At 47.1% G+C, this 17,888-nt stretch overlaps 1 protein-coding gene across 1 annotated transcript in view; it reads left to right on the top strand.

Annotated features, from left to right (window-relative positions):
- Window positions 1-17,888, top strand: part of LOC135385990 (phospholipid-transporting ATPase ABCA1-like) — a 246,497-nt gene that overhangs the window by 94,693 nt on the left and 133,916 nt on the right. Inside the window, exons 11-12 of the mRNA XM_064615667.1 lie at window positions 15,018-15,172; window positions 15,243-15,401. Coding sequence (XP_064471737.1) covers window positions 15,018-15,172; window positions 15,243-15,401 — 314 coding nt within the window. The remainder of the gene's footprint in view (window positions 1-15,017; window positions 15,173-15,242; window positions 15,402-17,888) is intronic.

The following is a 17,888-nucleotide window of genomic DNA, read 5'->3' on the forward strand; positions in this document are numbered from 1 at the left end:
GGGGCCATCCATACTGTCCTGTGACCAATAAGTGTGAAGACGTTAAATACAAGGCTACTTAGTTATGTAGTGTAGGCTTTAGTTCATCACGCTTCATTCCACCATCCGTCATTGTATTGTTGCTGCTGTAGTTAGGATCTGAGAATACAGTATTAATTTGCTGCAGTGTGGTACTACCAAAACATAGTAACAGCAATACTGCTAACCGCTGCTCCACAAAAAGTAGGGCGACACTAGCGTCATTACAAACTTGAAGAAACGTAACCGAAGTATCAAATCAATAAGGGATTGCGAGATTCTTCAATCTAACCTGTATAGTCTTTACTCGTGTGTTGTGGTGTTCTAAATGGCTTATCGAAATCAATGACAATAAATCTAAATGCATGGCAGTCACTTCTCTGACAGCCCCATATATGTACACATACACAGCTCCGCATTCTTCACTGCAAAGAACCTCTGCGTATAAATATCTCGGTGTCACTATAACAAGCGACCTCACCTGGACCTCACACATAAACTCCATCGTGACCCATGAAATAAATCATTAGGCTTTATTAAGCGTCGCCTGCACCTGGCCTCACCTGAAACGAATTATCTCACTTACACAACCTTAGTCTGGCCACAGCTGGAATATGCTTCTACAATCTGGAACCCATCCCAACACCTCTTAATCGATAAAGTCGAATCTGTACAGAACAGAGCAGCGCGGTTTACTGTTCGTGATTATCACCCTTTTTCCAGCGTCTCTGCCATTAAAGCCCAACTCTCTCTTACTCCTTTAATTACCAGACGAAAGGTATCAGGCCTGGCGTTCTTTCATAAGTTATATTACGGTCACCCCCTTCCCCACCCCAGTTACTGCCAACCCCCTCACAAGTTATTTCCACGACTTGATCACCCGTACAAAAGTACTTGCTCTACCTACGCGAACCAAAAAATTCCTCTACTCTCCACACCAGCTGATGGTATCAAACTGGAATGACCTTCCTGCCCACATAGCATCAGACCGAAATATATCATCATTTATTTCCAAGTGCTATTATCATTTTCAAAACGAATGAATTTGAAAGTATTGGGGCGCATATATTTAATGGCATAAAGAAGGGGGAGGTAAAGGTTACCACCAACACGGCGGCTTATTATTCATAATCAAAACCAAATGAAATTAATGTAGATGAAAGACAGGTGACAAACTACACTGTTGTCGGCAGTAGCAGCATTAGCCTTTTGCTGCTGACTGGCATGGCATGGCCATCATAACTTTCCTATGCATTACGTATACTCACTAGACACTTCATTGTCTCTTGACGGTGTGTGCACAACTTGTCCATTTGGGTGAGGGGCAGGCGGTGGTTGCTGCCTGGACACAGCTGATGTGGAGAACGAGGAGCAGGGAGCTTCTTGGTCCTGAAAGCAGAATAAGGTAGATTAATTACCTGTGCGCATAGTAATATCATGCTAGTGCATTTGGGGAGCAGAATTGAGGGTTTTGAATTCAGGTGATATGAGATTAATTTTTAATTTCGTTGTGCTCACCTGTTTCTGATGTGTGATGGCATGGCAATGTCCAAGTTTTATTATGGCAGTTGCATAATAACGCATGTGCAGTAAGGTAAATGAAAATACATTACACAGCATGGATTGAGCATTTCTTATCTCCGTAATACAGCAAGCCAATAACTCAACAGAAAGGAAATGATAACGGTAGCTGTATAAGATCACTTTGCTCGCATGCAGTTTTAACCACTGCACAATTATGTTGTCCACTTCTGCTTTCGAAATCTTTTCACGACGTATATGCCCCTCCGCAACGCATGTGTTATACACGATACATGCCGTACATATAAAACATTGCCCAGCTGCAAAGTACATTGATTGATTCCTTACCTGCGTGGTCTGATAAATTCTTTTAAAAATTCGAGGCTCCTAAACAGTGGCCAACTCGATTGGTAGACCTCCCCTGCGCCCATGTCGCTCCGCTTGGCTTCCGAGGCTCTCAGTTCCCGGGCGTACCTGTTACGGATCCCTCTCCATAATTTCTGACAGTCACTCGCTGCAAGGAATAACAAGCGAAATGGTATTGTGTAAACACACACGCACACAAAAACAAAGCAGAAGCCTACTTACCTGGCATTGACAGCGCACGACCGATGGACTCCCAAGACTTATCGCGCTTGATTGTATCTTTATAATCACTCCGGGAGTTGTCACAGAGCCACGGGCGCTTCTCCACCTCGATGCAGATGAGCTCGTGTGTCCGAAACGTTGCGTCGCGCAAGCCATGTGTATCTTTTTGTGGATTCTCCACTCGCTCCACAGAAACATCTATGTTTACGGCAGCCATGTTGAAACAGAGAACATCAGCAGGATAGAAGGGCGCATGACCAGAACGCGGCTTCGTGATTGGTTCTCTCCTTGCGGGTTGAAGCGTGCGTTGGAAAAAGTTGAGCTCAGACCAACTCCTTGCATTCGACTGCGTAAGGTCTCATTCGCTCCTGTTGCCATGGTAACCATCGTACGCACCCGTACGCACGCATGAAAACTCACTAGTGTGAACCGTGCTTAAAACCGTGTGGCGTGCGTCGCGCTCATTATGTCCCGCTTCTGTTCTTTGAAACGAGTGTTCCGTTTCCTGCCTGTCTCGCCAATGTAACACGTGTCACAGTCTTGCCATTGTAGTTTGTAGACTACTCCAGACTGGTCTTCCGGGTGGACGGGGTGCTTCAGCTTCGATATGAGACTTCGGAGTCTAACACGCGGTTTGAATATAGTCATGATGTCCAACGGAAGCAAAGCCCGGCGGATACATTCAGCAACGCATTTGACATAGGGGATGACAACGCGTGTCAGACGGGTGCGGTCCCCGTCCTGCGATCCAGATGCTTGCATGCGTTTGTGAGTGTCCTCAATAAACCTGCGTGGGTAGCCACGTTTGTCCAAGTAATCGGAGATCATCGCGTCCTCAGAAGCCCGTAACTCGGCTCAGGATGATAACTGTTCAGACCGGATAACTAACGTTCGTACCACACTCTGTTCGTGCTCCGTGGGGTGGGGTGAGTCAAAACCAAGGAAACTGCCGGTATCACAAGGCTTTCGGTAGACATACGTCTGAATGCCTCCCGAGCTATATCGGCGCGCGCACACATCCAAGAAAGGAAGCTTGCCATTTTGTTCCATATCGTAAGTGAAATTGATCGATGGCTGAATGCTGTTTAGAACCGAGTGGAACTCGTGGTCATTGTTGAGAATCACGAACGTGTCGTCGACGTAGCGGCGACAGAAGTTGACCGCACATGACGCACATGGCACACAAGACGGAAACCTCAAGTAACGAGCTGACGTATTACCCGTACGCTCACCTGTAATTTGCATTTCGTTCTCCAAGTATCATCTGATACAAAATGCCATCCGACCCACAAAGGTGTATCAGTGTAACAGATTCTACTCTCGGCTATTCTTACACACCAACAGAACCCAACAGAAGTACCCAACAGAAGCTGCATAGTTTCCCTTTATTCCTTAGACGAAGAATATGAACGGTGGCCATGTAGAGAGTAACAAGAAACGTCCACGTACATACCGATGCCTTTGCTCATAAGCACGTTGTAGACTGGAAATAAAGAGACTGCACTTCCCTGAGATAAAGAATATGGATGGGGACCGTGTACCATGGGCAACGAGTAACCAGATGTCCAGGTACATACTGTTCCCTGTTCACAAAAACAAGTTGCGATCTTGAAATACGAAATGTGTATCCACCACCTGAGGGATAATCCATGGTAGCTTTATGAATGGAGGGGGCAAGATCACAGCGGGAAAGGAGAACATTTATAGCATGCCTCGGTCCATTTTAACTAACTACCATTTTTAACTATTATTTACGTTCTGTCCGGTTGCCTTCTCAGCGTGATTCCCCAACCCCGAGGTCCTCCTTACTGCTGAAACCTAATCAAATTGCCCTGTTGCCACGTGCGCTCGCTCAGCTTGCCCATGGACCGAAGCACGCTATAAATGTTCCCCCTTCCCGCTGTGATCTTGGCCCCTCCATTCATACAGCTACCATAGATTATCCTTCAGGCGGTGACACTAAGTCTGCGTTCACAGCGAAGTGCATATCCCGGGCCCCTTCTGCCGTTGACTTCCCTTCCTTACCGTTGCTTCCAGGTGCCAGTTGGCGCTTTGCCATTCAGAAAGATTTGCCGCCGTACTCCTTGAGACGGACAAGTCTGCCCGTTTTTATCTGTTTTCATTGATCATTCAATTCCTCCTCTCGGTTGCCACCCAGAAGTCCTGTCACCACACGGTTGCTGAGTCTTTAGAGAAGCAACTTCAGAGATTAGGATCCGCAGGTTACAAACTTGACATTCTACATAAGCACCTTTTTTCCTTACTTGTTTCTCAGCCTCCTACTTCTCCTGTGCGAAAGAAGTTAGTTGTACTCCCCTTTACACACATTTCCCATGCACTAGGTAGCTTATTTCTACAGGGGGTGGCCGCGTCACCTTCACTGTCAGAAATAAGCTCTCCTCCCTCACCACTTTCATTCGCTCTGGTCAACGTGGTCGGTCGTGGTCTGGTCGCATTCCTTTCAGTTGCGGTGTCTTTTATGTGGGCCAAACGAAGAGATGCATTAATGAACAGCACGTGTCAAATGTTAAAAATAATGTTTCTTCCTCAGAAATTGCTAAGCATGTTTCATCCTGTGAAGGCTGTATGCCTTCGTGGTCGCAACCAACAACACAAGGAGCACAATGTACTGAAAGTCGAGTGAAGTGGGGGTGGACGGTATGTGTCTGATCAATGTTCTTTAGTTTCACGGGTCTGTTCAAGGCCTCCCACCTGCCGTTCCACCCCCATTGCACTCCACATTCAGTACATTGTGCTCCTTCGGAATTGTACATGTTATCAAAGATGATGCTCCTCGTTTTCTTTTGGAAGCTTCCACTATCGCCCGCACTTCCCGTTGTATTAGTCAACCTTCTTTGACATTGGCCCCTTCGCTTTGTGACATACTTCTTCCCGCCTAGTGTTTTGGGTCAATAAACTTGTTATTGCTGGTCTGAGCATCGCCCTGTCTTGTCGCTGTTTTCCGTCTTCGTCGTCCCTCCTCAAGCTCAAGGAGATGTTGGGCTTACTATGTCGAGGTCCACCGATTTGAAGCATGCACGGGGAAGCTTGAAAAATCAAACCTGGAAGAAGTCATGCGGCTGAATCTTCGAGCTTTCGCAGTTTCCGTAGACGCTGGCGTTCAGAGGCGGTGGCACGCTTTAAACTAGCTGGCTTTAGTGCGTCGTAAGGGTTGACCTGAAGCACCGCGGAGAGGACGTCAATGAACTATGCAGCCACTTCTTGGGGTACAATGCTCACCACGTGGCGGAATCTGGCCAGCTGTGATGTGATGCCCGCGAGAGCAAACTCGCATTCCTCTTGCAAGAGCCATGCGGTAGGGTTGTAGTCTGGTAGAAATCCAGCGACCCGCTAGGGAAGTATGAAGGGAATTGTCTCAGGACGAGAGCCGGCCATATTTCGGACAGAGTGTCTTCGAATGAAGGACAGACCTTTTCGAAATATCGGCGGCCCTCTTCCTGAGGCAATTCCCTTCATATGGTAGGGATGTGGGTCGAGAACGAAAGGAGGCGGATAGCGTAGTGGTGAAGAGCAGTATACGGTGTGGGCTAGGGCCGCTCCATCGTCGCGTCTGCGCCTACTTGATTTTTTTCCCTCGCACACTGGGCGGCGCGTGTGCGAAGGGCTACCTATCGGTGGGCGGAGGGCTGCGCGTGCGCTTACGATCGCTCATTTTCAGCCTGGGCAGACTTCGCTCGCCAATTTCTTCATGTGCGCAGTAGGTCGCGCGTGGGGCTGCCCGTGCTCTTACCGGTAGGCGGCGTGTGGGCGGAGGGCTACCCGTACGCTTATTGTAGCATATTTTTCCGCATGGGCCGACTTCATTTGCAATTTTTTTGTCGTGCGCGGTGGGTGGCGCGTGGACAGTTTACGTGCAAGTATGTACGAGGGGTGTCCAAGTCAAACCGGGACTTTCTGCTTCACGAGTGTACAAATAGCTCGCGCTACTTGTTTTTCGTCATTTTCACACGCGACAGGCCTCCGCGTTCACCACGTGCTGGTCCAAAGTTTGTGCAAAACAGACACGTGCTGGACAAGATGGCCGACAACGAGGTCAGCGTGCACATCGAACAGCGAATTGTCATGAAGTTTCTCGTGAATGAAGGCGTAAAGTCTGAAATTCTCAGAAGACTTCAGGCTCAGTATGGCCACGGTACACTTAGCCGCAGCAATGCGTTTGAGTGGTGCAAACGGTTCCGAGACAGCTGTACATCAGTGCAGGATGATCCCGACCGGGGCGGCTCAGAGCCCATTGTAAGAGTTCCTGCGAACATCCAACTTGTGGAGCGCCTGATCCTCAAGAACCGACGGATCACATGTCTCGATATCAATAGTGCATATTACTGCCAGGTTCTCAATGATGTGTATAAGGCGCTGAAGCTGAATAATTCGAATCAACACAGCACAATTAATAGCTAGCACGATATGAGAAACAAAACCGACGCATCCTTCAACACACAAACAAGAGTTACATGTAGGGAAATAATAGCGAAACAATCTATCAAAACGAGAAGACATTCCAAATTCAATAACTTCCAACTGTGACTAGCACAGACTTAAGGCTGAAGAACACAATAGCCAGCACTAGTAGAGACCAGACAACGATATCAGAGGGAAGCGGTTCCTCTGAGGGGCGCATTCTCCAACACATAAACAACAGAGGAAAATAATTTATCATTTGAACCACGATAAATCATCCTCATGACCTACTCGAAGCGAACGCTATGCAATTTTCATTCTAGACGAACCTTACGATGATGGAGGTATCCAACACACAGAAAATGGACATGCTACAGTGAGAAAAGAACAAGCCAGCTATTTTTCACTTTTCCTTCCTTTTCCTCAAAGCGGGGAGACATTCTCTCTGTATACATATATACAGTCAAAGCGAACAAACTGCGCATGAGTTGTGCCTCCATGGAGTGGGGGGCTCGCTCTCTTACACATTCCATTCCTTCTCTCCCCAAAGGGGGACATTCTTAAAGGGGCCGTAAACAGGCCACCAAACATTTCTGAAATAATGATACCCCATGAAAGAACACAGCTCATAATACCCAAATATACATTTCGTTCGGCTCGTGCCAGCTCATTGACCCGTATAACTGCTTTCAAAGATGAGTAACCAGCGAGCCTCTCTCCACAACGCATACGTCACATGGCTACGTAGCGTTTTGCCGTCCAATCGGGGGGCCGAGCTGCGCACATGACGTTTCAAATTACCAGCCAATAAACTTACTTCGTTACCAGCTGTGAGTCGGAGCGCTCAGTTTGTTTGTGTGAAACGACGTTTTGCGTTCCGTGGTTCCGAAATTCAACGTCATGACATCTTCAACATCTCCGGCTGGCGCAAACGTCAACAGCTGGGCTGCTATCACATGACGCGATTCGAACCCGGGTTCCTCCCAGTCACGATGTGACATGGCCAGCACGCTATCCACTGTACCACGCGAGCTGGTGACGCGATGCCGCGTGGCTCAAACCATACTCAAACCAAAGTACGGCAGCCCAGTTGTCGGAACGATTCGAAGATGACGAAGATATTCGCGCTCGTGGTGTGCTGCGTGCTACTGCCCAGAAAACGTAGTGCGCGTATGATACCTAAATTAAACGCATTTCTTTCTCAGTTTGAGGCTCTAACTGTTTAGATTTTGAATAGAAGAGGATTCACGTTCATCTAGTCCAATTCCGCATTTGAAATAAAATCGTACGTGGAACACTCAATCGTAATTGGTGGGGAAAGCGCTACGTCAAAATGACGTAAAGTTAGAGCGTGGGGCGGAGCTAAAATGCGAAAGAGTGCAGTGAATATTTCATCCGTATGCAAGCGCCTTTTGTTTTTGAGCGTTAGTAATTGCAAGGGGTTTTCACGGCCTAAGTTCCAATAATATAACACAAAGAAATGTGCACCTTTTGTACCTGTTTACGGCCCCTTTAAGGCCAACCAAGATGGGTAGAAATCCAGCGAACCGGTTGAATGAAGGAAGGGAGTTGCCTCAGGACAGAAGCCGCCGATATTTCGATCAGAGACTGTTCTTCTTCTGGGCACCGTCCTCATCATTGGCATGGTATTTAAAGGGTTAGGTGTGACGTGTTTAAAGGTTCATGCGAATTGTGGGTCAACAGCCCGGAGGGAAGAAAGGTTCCGTACGGGCTTTTACGGCCGGAGTGAATGGCTGCTTTGTTAGAGTGTGGAGGGGATTATGTGAACGTAGTGATCTAGGCTACAGACTGGTTACAGAAAAATGGAAGGTTCACGAACACGTGGACGAAACGGGACAACAGGCAAGAATTGGCAAGCATAGCGAAAGATAAGGAGGTTAGTGGTTACGTGGGGAAAACTCCAGAACCAGCAAAGGTTTTTTCTTTTTTTTAATATTTGTAATGCAAAGTTGTGGCATGCAATAAAGAAAGTAGAAAGCAGTGGCCATGCAGAACATAACAGACGATAATGGAGGTAGAAGGGAAAAGCATATTTTATTTGTGAAGTGTTTCTAGGGTGCCTTGTGATTTGTACATTGGGTACGGACACAATACTAGCCACGCTGGATGTGACATCACTGTATACTAACATCCCACACAACGACGGAATCACAGCCCTCTGCAATACCCTTTCTACAACAAACACCAGAAAAGACACGGAAACCATACTCGCTCTAATGGATTTGGTCCTTAAACTGAACTACTACGAGATAAATGGCGAACACTACCTACAAGTACACGGTACAAGTATGGGCACACCTGTTGCACCCACATACGCAAATATCTTCATGGGGTTCTTAGAAAACAAAGTTCTCAGCGCCCTCTCATTGAAAGCCACGGTGTACCTTCGATACATCAATGATATACTGATAATATGGGAACACGGGGAACATGAATTTCAAAAGTTCATAGATCTACTGAACACCGCGCATAGCAACGTAAAGTTCACATCACAACAGTCAACTCACTTAATTAACTTCCTCGACACCACAATATCACTAGACAACGGCAACCTCATCACAACCCTGTACAAAAAGCCAACTGACAAACAACAATACCTTCACTTCAAGAGTCACCACCCGCGTCACTGTAAGGTTGGAATTCCTAATGGGCTGAGTGTAATACTACGCAGAATTTGTTCAAACGACACAGATTACGCTGAGAAGCTTGACGAACTCTGCAGTACACTTGCCCAAAGGGACTATCCAGACTCCCTCCTAACCGAATTCCGTCGCAATGCACTCACACTCGATCGAGACGAGGTTCTGGAAAACCGAAAAAATCCTGACGCGTGCCAAATAAGCTTCATCACAAGATATTCCAACGCACTTCCAAACGTCAAAGCCATTCTACAGAAGCACGAGCCCCTCATCCAAAACAGTGACCGACTTAGCAATAGATTCACAAATCCCATACAGGTGACATACCGACGCGCAAAAAACCTGGCAGACTCCTTGGTCAATGCCAAAATCAGCAAAACAAGCACCCCGTACACGGGAACACGACCCTGCAACCTCCCGCGCTGCAAAACATGCAAGCACGTTCAACACGCTAACTCCATCAAAAGCACTGCCAGCAATTACACCCACCCCGTTAACCACGAATTCACATGCACAAGCTCCGATGTCATATACTGCATTGAATGCGGTGACTGCTCTATGCAATTCATTGGTGAAACCGGCCAACAAATGAACAACCGCCTTACCGGACACAGAACCGACACGTCCAACGAACTCCCCAAAGCAGTCGCCGAACACTTTAACGTTCCTGGTCACAATTTTGACAACATTAAACTATATATTCTAGAAACCGGGTTTAGATCCACACGTGACAGACGTGATAGGGAGTCTTATCTCATATACAAGTTCAACGCTCTTCACCCGTCCGGTATCAACAAATCACAAGGCACCCTAGAAACACTTCACAAATAAAATATGCTTTTCCCTTCTACCTCCATTATCATCCGTTATGTTCTGCATGGCCACTGCTTTCTACTTTCTTTATTGCATGCCACAACTTTGCATTACAAATATTAAAAGAAAAAAGGAAAAAAAACCTTTGCTGGTTCTGGAGTTTTCCCCACGTAACCACTAACCTCCTTATCTTTCGCTATGCTTGCCAATTCTTCCCTGTTGTCCCGTTTCGTCCCCGTGTTCGTGAACCTTCCATTTTTCTGTAACCGGTCTGTAGCCTAGATCACTACGTTCACATAATCCCCTCCGCACTCTAACAAAGCAGCCATTCACTCCGGCCGTAAAAGCCCGTACGGAACCTTTCTTCCCTCCGGGCTGTTGACCCACAATTCGCATGAACCTTTAAACACGTCACACCTAACCCTTTAAATACCATGCCATTGATGAGGACGGTGCCCAGAAGAACAGTCTCTGTTCGAAATATCGGCGGCTTCTGTCCTGAGGCAACTCCTTTCCTTCCTAAGGCCAACCAAGTTTGTCCAGAGGCGATATTTTTATTCAACATTTATCGCAAATAGTTGCTAGCAGTATACAATTCTGAAGAACACAACAAGAATTATATCAAAACAATCAATAGCCAGCAAGAACCAAGAATAGACATCAATATCAGAGCAAACCGGTTTAAGACAAGCATTTTCTAAGCAGGCACGAAATATTATGCTAACATCAGCGAAACAATACTCAATCAAAACCAGAAGCGTTGAAATTTTTTAATGTAATATCTTGCAACAGAAAGTTCTACCTAGATGACCCACACAGAAACATCATATCCGAAATGCAACTCAGAAATGTGAGGCTTTCCCAACTGAGAGATTATTTCTATTGATGTCAATCTAGTGAACAAGTGAAACAAATACAATACAATAATTATTTCAGACAGTCATTTTCTAAGCAAGCGAGAAATATTTAAAAGTTTCCTACAGAGGCACAACTAATACATCATGCATACATAATCCTTAACTCACAGAATATCAATCGAGTGAACATCTGAAACAAAGTCAAAACAATAATTAATTCAGACAAATTATTTCTAAGCAAACAGCGTGAACACACCACAGAATCTGTACAGGAATCTGTACAGGTGAAGGAAAGACGCGTCTTCTACGAAGCGCAATGAACAAAATAAAGAAAAAGTTGCGTTCCTTCACGAATTTTTTGCGGGCGATCTATCGAACGGATTTTTGTTCTGAAAACGGCTACGATATCAGGTGACCGAAAGGAACAGATGTTCTCATTGGGACAACTTTGTAGCTTTTATCATTAAAAAAGTTAATTAATGAAAGTTAATTGAGACATCGCCTTTGGACTTTGCTAATGCCCTCCTAGGGAGTGCCCTTCAGCATATGCTATATTGCAATTGATTTCATCTTGGAAAACGTGTTATATATATATTAAAAATCTGTTCACACTTAGCGTGGACACCCTGTATAGTGGATTCAAACAATAAAGTGAGTGATGGAAGCCGACGACCATAAACTTCCCCCACACCACGGTAGGGGAGGACTCTCGCGCTGTCTTGTACACGGAGTCATTGAAAGCACACGTTATTTCTAACACATCCACATTAATTTTTTTTAATTCAGTTTCCATCATTCTCATGGCGGCACGGGCGGGATGTTTATAACATTCTGAACCAGATGGCATGACAAATTCCTGAACAATAAAGTGAGCACGGATATGCTTTTAATTAACCCATTTTAATTAACTGCTTAACATGCTTTTAATTAACTGTAGACGCACACTTGAAAATAGAACAGACATTTGCTCTATATTGAAGAAACGGACCGATTTTGCACTTGTTACCATAATTCATGGGAAGATGTGATAAAAAAACTGCTCCGAAAAAGAAGAGCCTCGAAATGAATCCATTATCACTGCATTTCAATGCTTCCTAGACATGTTCGTCGTATTCGGAGATGTGGTAGAAATTACAGAATTGAAGCTGCAAGAATTTTTATGCCGAATCAACAATAGTTATAGATATATCTGCACATCAACATCGGAAGGACCACTGGGATTCATAGTGGAGCTTTTGAGGTCGGCTAACGAAGACTTGGAATACTCAACACCAGCTGTAATCGTAATCATTGCAAATGGCATTGCATCCGTCAAGAAAGCAGTGAGATCAAATTATCATATACAAGCGGCTATATCGCACGATTCATTACAGATTTGCTGAAATTACATATACCACCACCACCAGCACGTACTACGAAAGGTCATCCCCATCAAACTGAATTGATGTCGACAGTTAGCGCTTTTAGATTCTGGTTCTTCAAGGTTCCTGCTGAATGAGAGTGTTCATATTGCACCATCATCTGTACGACTGGAAGGAGCCAACGGTCAACCCCTCATAGTTAAAGAGCACGTCAAAGCAACAGTCTTAGTTGACGACCATACTTCTGACCAACCATTCATCGTTGTCCCTCACTTGCAAGCAGACGCAAGCAAGTTTTGCTGGGGAATGATTTCCTTGAGACCTCCCAAGCTGTTATGACTGGGGCAGAGATACCTTCCAAGTAACTGCAAACATATCTACGCAACGGGTTTGGCTGTTGAAACAAGTTGTTGTACCTCCCCGCTCTCCAAAGTCAGTGAAGGTCAAAGTACCGATCACAAGGATGCTGTCACGGTGACAAGCACAGATCTCTTTACAAAACGGTATGGACTGGATGTGGAACGCATGTTGGTCGAGGCAGAAACGAACTGTTTTTGCGTAACAGGTACGGGATATGGAAGTCGTGTATTTGAGCCCTTCTGAAATTGAACAATTGCTTCGCTGTTCAAGTGCCAAAGACGAGGAAACGAATACGCAAAGCCCTGTTCAGTCCCCTTGTTCCGGTCGCTACACACTCGATATAGGTGGTATTTCTATCAACGTTGGAGCGGATGTAACCTGTGCACAGCAGTCAACGGCGCGAAACTTTCTCGTCAAGCATCTCTGAGCTTTCGCTAGAAATGCTACCGACGTTGGACACTGCTTGGTTCAGACTCAGGCAATTCCAATAAAGGACGTGGTACCAGTCGCTCAGCGGCCAAGGCGGCTGTCACCAGCACAAAGCCTGCACTCAGGGCATCAAGGTGTCTCAAGGTGTCGGGCACGAGCCAGAGAGGCGGTTTGGTGGCCAGGCTTAAGCGCTCATCGTCAAGGCTACGTACAAAAGTGTCCAAATTGTCAACTGAATAGGCGGCCTGCCACTGAGCCGCTGCTTCAGTCTCCTCCCCCGGACAGACCTTGGGAGATAATTGGCATGGGCATATTTTACGCCGGTCATCGAAACTATCTCGTAGTTATCGATTATTTCTCGAAGTTTTACTGTACTGCAAGTACTGTACTGAAGTACTGCAAGTGCACAAAAGAACATCCCCCTGTGCCCGCAGTTCGATATTTTCTTCCCAGAACTCACAGCGCAAGAGCACTTGGGTTTTTTTTCGTCGAGATCGCAGGATCGTCTGCGCGCAAGGCACGGTCCCCAGCTGATGGGTCAGTCATGGGAGACGGGAGTGCCCCAGTGGGTGGATCCATTAGCTCAGGAGCGCGTAGGTCCAAACGCGGGTCAATGAAATGTGGCAAAGGTGCCACGGAAGAAAGAGCCGACAACCAGCCAGTTCTGTGTCAGAACTGAAAGTGATTAAACTGAACCAGGCGCTCGCGCTTGGGTCAGCTGAGCGCTCATCGTCGCTCGCTCCAGCGAGCTGGGCGCTCGTCGTCTTTAGGCGGCGAAGATGCTACAAGCTTGTAAAGCTCAAGAGGACGACAACGGCAGATGTCATATCGAAGTTGTCCCCTGTATTCGCAAGGTTCGGTTTTCCGGATGTCATTCGCTCCGATAATGGGCCTCAATTCGCCTCCCAAGAATTCAAGCGGTTCCTGTCTCAAAACGGTATCAAGCACGTAACCTCGAGCCCATATTACCCGCAGAGCAACGGGCAAGCAGAAAGAACAGTCCAAACTGCGAAAGCACTCATTAAAAAGGCTACGAACATTGACCAGGCAGTTTTGGCTCACCGGTCGACGCCGGGACCATGTAGCTTCTCACCAGCCGAGCTCCTCATGGGTCGCAAGATCAGATGCAACACCCCAACGCACCACAAGAATCGGGTACCGAAATGGTACCATATGGCTCCCTACAGGAGGACGTATCACAGCATGCAGCAAGCGCAAGCGTCAGCTTATAACACTCGACGGAGAACGTGCGAACGACAGGAGCTACCCGACAATGCTCCAGTGACGATTCTGGCGGGGGCTGCGTCACATGGCACCATTGTTGGACGGGGTCCTTCCCCGAGATCATATGTCGTCCAGACAAGCGAGGGAGCGACGAGACAACATCAAACAACATCAACACGCAAACATCTACAGGTGGATCCAAGGCTTCCGCATCCTGGACGGGCATCCGTGCAACCTGAGACGGTCACAGCGCGGGAGCCCGAAATTCGAGGTCTCAAAACCCGGTCCGGAAGGACGGTCCGCAAACCCGAACGGTACGGGATTGACTGAGTGTGGTGTTCATTGACTTAGTATGGGGACTACAATGCAAGACTCATACTCCTGCCGTGTGTTTGGTTAACGGTGAAGATGTATCTCAATGGGGGAGATGTCGTAAGGAAGACGACGAATGCTTGAAAAAGCGATTGCGCGTGTATTCGGCGGGGTGCTTCGGGGCTGGTTGAATAAAGGTGTGTTCGTTTTTGCATGGTCAACAGAACGGTCGCCTCCGGTTCACTTCTGGTCTCGGGCTCTCTTTGCCGCAACCTTCTCGACCGCGACACATTCCACGTATGTGTAAGGCTAACTGGGTTTAACTGAGCCGGATCAATTTCACAATGTTTTGTTTACTATGATAGGTTTCCATCATATTCAATAGTCTCATACTCGTACGGAAGTGCTATTGCCGGTCTATGATACGATTGAGTTAACCCACCATTTGTTCTTAGGTATTTTGCCTCCAACAGAAGGCACTGCTGTCATCTGCGGCTTTGATGTCGTCAAGAATACTGCAAGTGCACAAAAGAATATCGCCCTGTGCCCGCAGTTCGATGTTTTCTTCCCAGAACTCACAGCGCAAGAGCACTTGGCTTTTTTTGGTTCAGTAAGTTACCGGAAGGTCCTGTTGAAGAAATGTATGCAGCTTTCTAGAAAAGGCAATGATTACTGCGCAGCTTAGAGCTCAGTTGTCTGGCAAGGATTTGGAAGCGCGTGTATCCAACGTTCTGGCTAGCGTGAACTTGTCGCCCAAGGCTAATGAACTGGCGAAAGCGCTCTCCGGAGGCATGAAGAGGAGACTGAGTGCAGCCATTGCAATTGTGACTCAACCGCAGGTACGTAATTATAATTGAACCTCTGTATGCAACATGGGGTTAAGTCGAATTATCCCCTTTTTAGTACTTTTGTTGCAATGAGATCTACATACCAGTGTGTACGTAGCAAAGAAAATTTAGGACCGTGTTGCAATTTATAAACTCGTTATAGGAGGGTAAGAAACGAGAAATGCATGCGTGTCAATGTGCTGCACAGTCAGATCAGGCCCCTTTTCTACTCACGCATACCAATGGTGTAGCTTAAATTTTGCTACGATGCGGAAATGAACTTCCACTCGAAAAACATGTTCTTCCTACCTCACGTGACCCTGTCGGCAGTGCTACTGAGCGTTGTAATCGGGAAAACGTGTGCACAATGCTAGTAAGTCGTATTTAACTGGCCATAGAGAACATTATTTTCAAGATTGTGCTCGTTTAGCAGCACGGTAATCAGGATCAACTTTTTGCCCGTCTTGCTGCCACCACGAAAGTCCGACTCGTAAAAACTTTTTTTCCCTGCACGAAAGCCTTGTGCGTGCGGTGTATATAGAAAACGGGGCTATGTCATGCTCCAGGGTTTTGTTCAATTTCTGCTAAGTCACACACCCAGAAACGATGCTAACGGGACATACACGTAAAGTTGACACGTGCATATATGCTACACATTTTGCATTTGCGCTATTGTAGGAAACTCATCTGCAATTACTTTACCAAATATTCACTTGCAGTTTTCTCGGTTTGGGATTTTTCGATTTATCTCCTTATTGCCTACACAGGCTCAATTCATAGCTTCCCTACTGTATCCTCCAATTGAAAACCTCTTAGACCATTGAAAACAATAAAAGAATCAGAGCAAAGGCAATACTAGGAGTCGAGTTCATCACATGCCACAGTGGCATCACGAACGAGAAACCGTTACATCCGCTCTGCCACGCCGCTGATATTAGAGCGCTGGACACACACAGAAGTAACGTAATCGTTTCTTCACGAAACGCAGTAGTACGGACAACAAGCGTACACTAGCAAGGCCTGAAACTCACCTAAGGGGAGAGTTTATCTCCAGGATTTATCTTATATTTGTTTCGTATCATTAGCAAAAACGAAAGCCGTTGTGCCTTGCGTTGTATGTAGTACAGTCAAGCGTTGAAAACACAGTTGCGTTGCCCAGGGAATACATGATAGACTCAATGGACGGGAAGGGGTAAGAGTCCCTTACAGTTACTGCGTTAAGTCGACGCATAACCTAGCCGTACCATCACGTTTCGGAGCCAGAACAACAGGAAATGCCTACGGGCTCTGGGACCTTTGAACTGCACCGGTTTGGAGCATTTCGTCTAGAGTAGCGTGTAATAGGGCACGCTTATGAACACTCAATGGTGTCGGATTACAACGCTAGGGCCTAGCGTTACCGGTGTCTATGCTGTGCTGTGACACCGTGTGCTGTGTTTTTCCGTAAAGATTCCGGCACACTGCCGCAGTACTTGTTCAAGCTGACGGCGTTGCCCCTCGGGACCATGGAATGACCCCAAATGCTGTGCTGAGCAGTGTTGCTGTGCTGCGGCAAAGCGGAAAAATCCCGACGAGCCGTGGTGCACGTATCCTCCATTGGGCAGGTCCAGCGCAAACTTCTGTCGAATGATGAAGTCTCTGCCCAGAATAACTGGAACTGCTTGGCCAGAAAGGTGCACGAAGCGCGGCTTTCGTCGTCTCCCATCAAAACGTATCCAAAGCACAACTGCAGCTCGTGCTGGAACGGTGTCAGTGGGAGCAAGACGAAGAGTGACATCTGTGGATTGCAATTCCGCATGCCGTGATACGCAATGTTCGTAAACACTGTCCCCGATAAGGGAAAGTGTAGCTCCTGTGTCGATAAGGGCAATGTACCTACCCGAAATTCGAACGGCGATGTTTGGTTCCTTATCCTCGGTGAAATCTCGGATAGGAAAAGCAAGAGAAGCCAAAGCATCTCTTTGCGTTATCTTACCGCTTGCAAAGCTAGTTTTTGACTGATAGTAATCGTTTGCTCGCTTTCTTCGCAACTTACCGACATCGTTGAGCGAGCATTCGTGGACTCCGACTGCGACCGTTTCCCGATGGCACATTACGGGGCTTGGTCGTTGACGCGGGCACTCCCGATGAAAATGGTCAGGGCTGCCGCAATTCTGACAGCCGTTAGGCGCTCGTGGCTGCGGGGACGCAAGATGCCGCTCCCGCTGCAGTGGGTTTCGCTAGCTGAAAGACCAGGTTGACCGCGACTTCGGGTCGAGACGGGTCTGTCAAGGCTCGGTCCTGCAAGGATCGTCCTCTGGTCATAGAAGAATGGGTTTAGGGCTCGGTGGGATGACTCCGCATTGTATGAATTTCGGGGGTTGTCACCTAAACCTGTTGCATGCAGGCGCTCGACAGAGGCTGCTCCTCCCGACCGCGCACGGCGCGGTGCCAACGCTTCAACGCTTCCAACGCAACGGGGGCGGAGGGGGCCGGTATTCGAGCTCTGCCAGGAGGTCG

The sequence above is a fragment of the Ornithodoros turicata genome, chromosome 1 (genome assembly GCF_037126465.1).
Source record: "Ornithodoros turicata isolate Travis chromosome 1, ASM3712646v1, whole genome shotgun sequence".
In the NCBI taxonomy this organism is placed as follows: Eukaryota; Metazoa; Arthropoda; class Arachnida; order Ixodida; family Argasidae; genus Ornithodoros; species Ornithodoros turicata.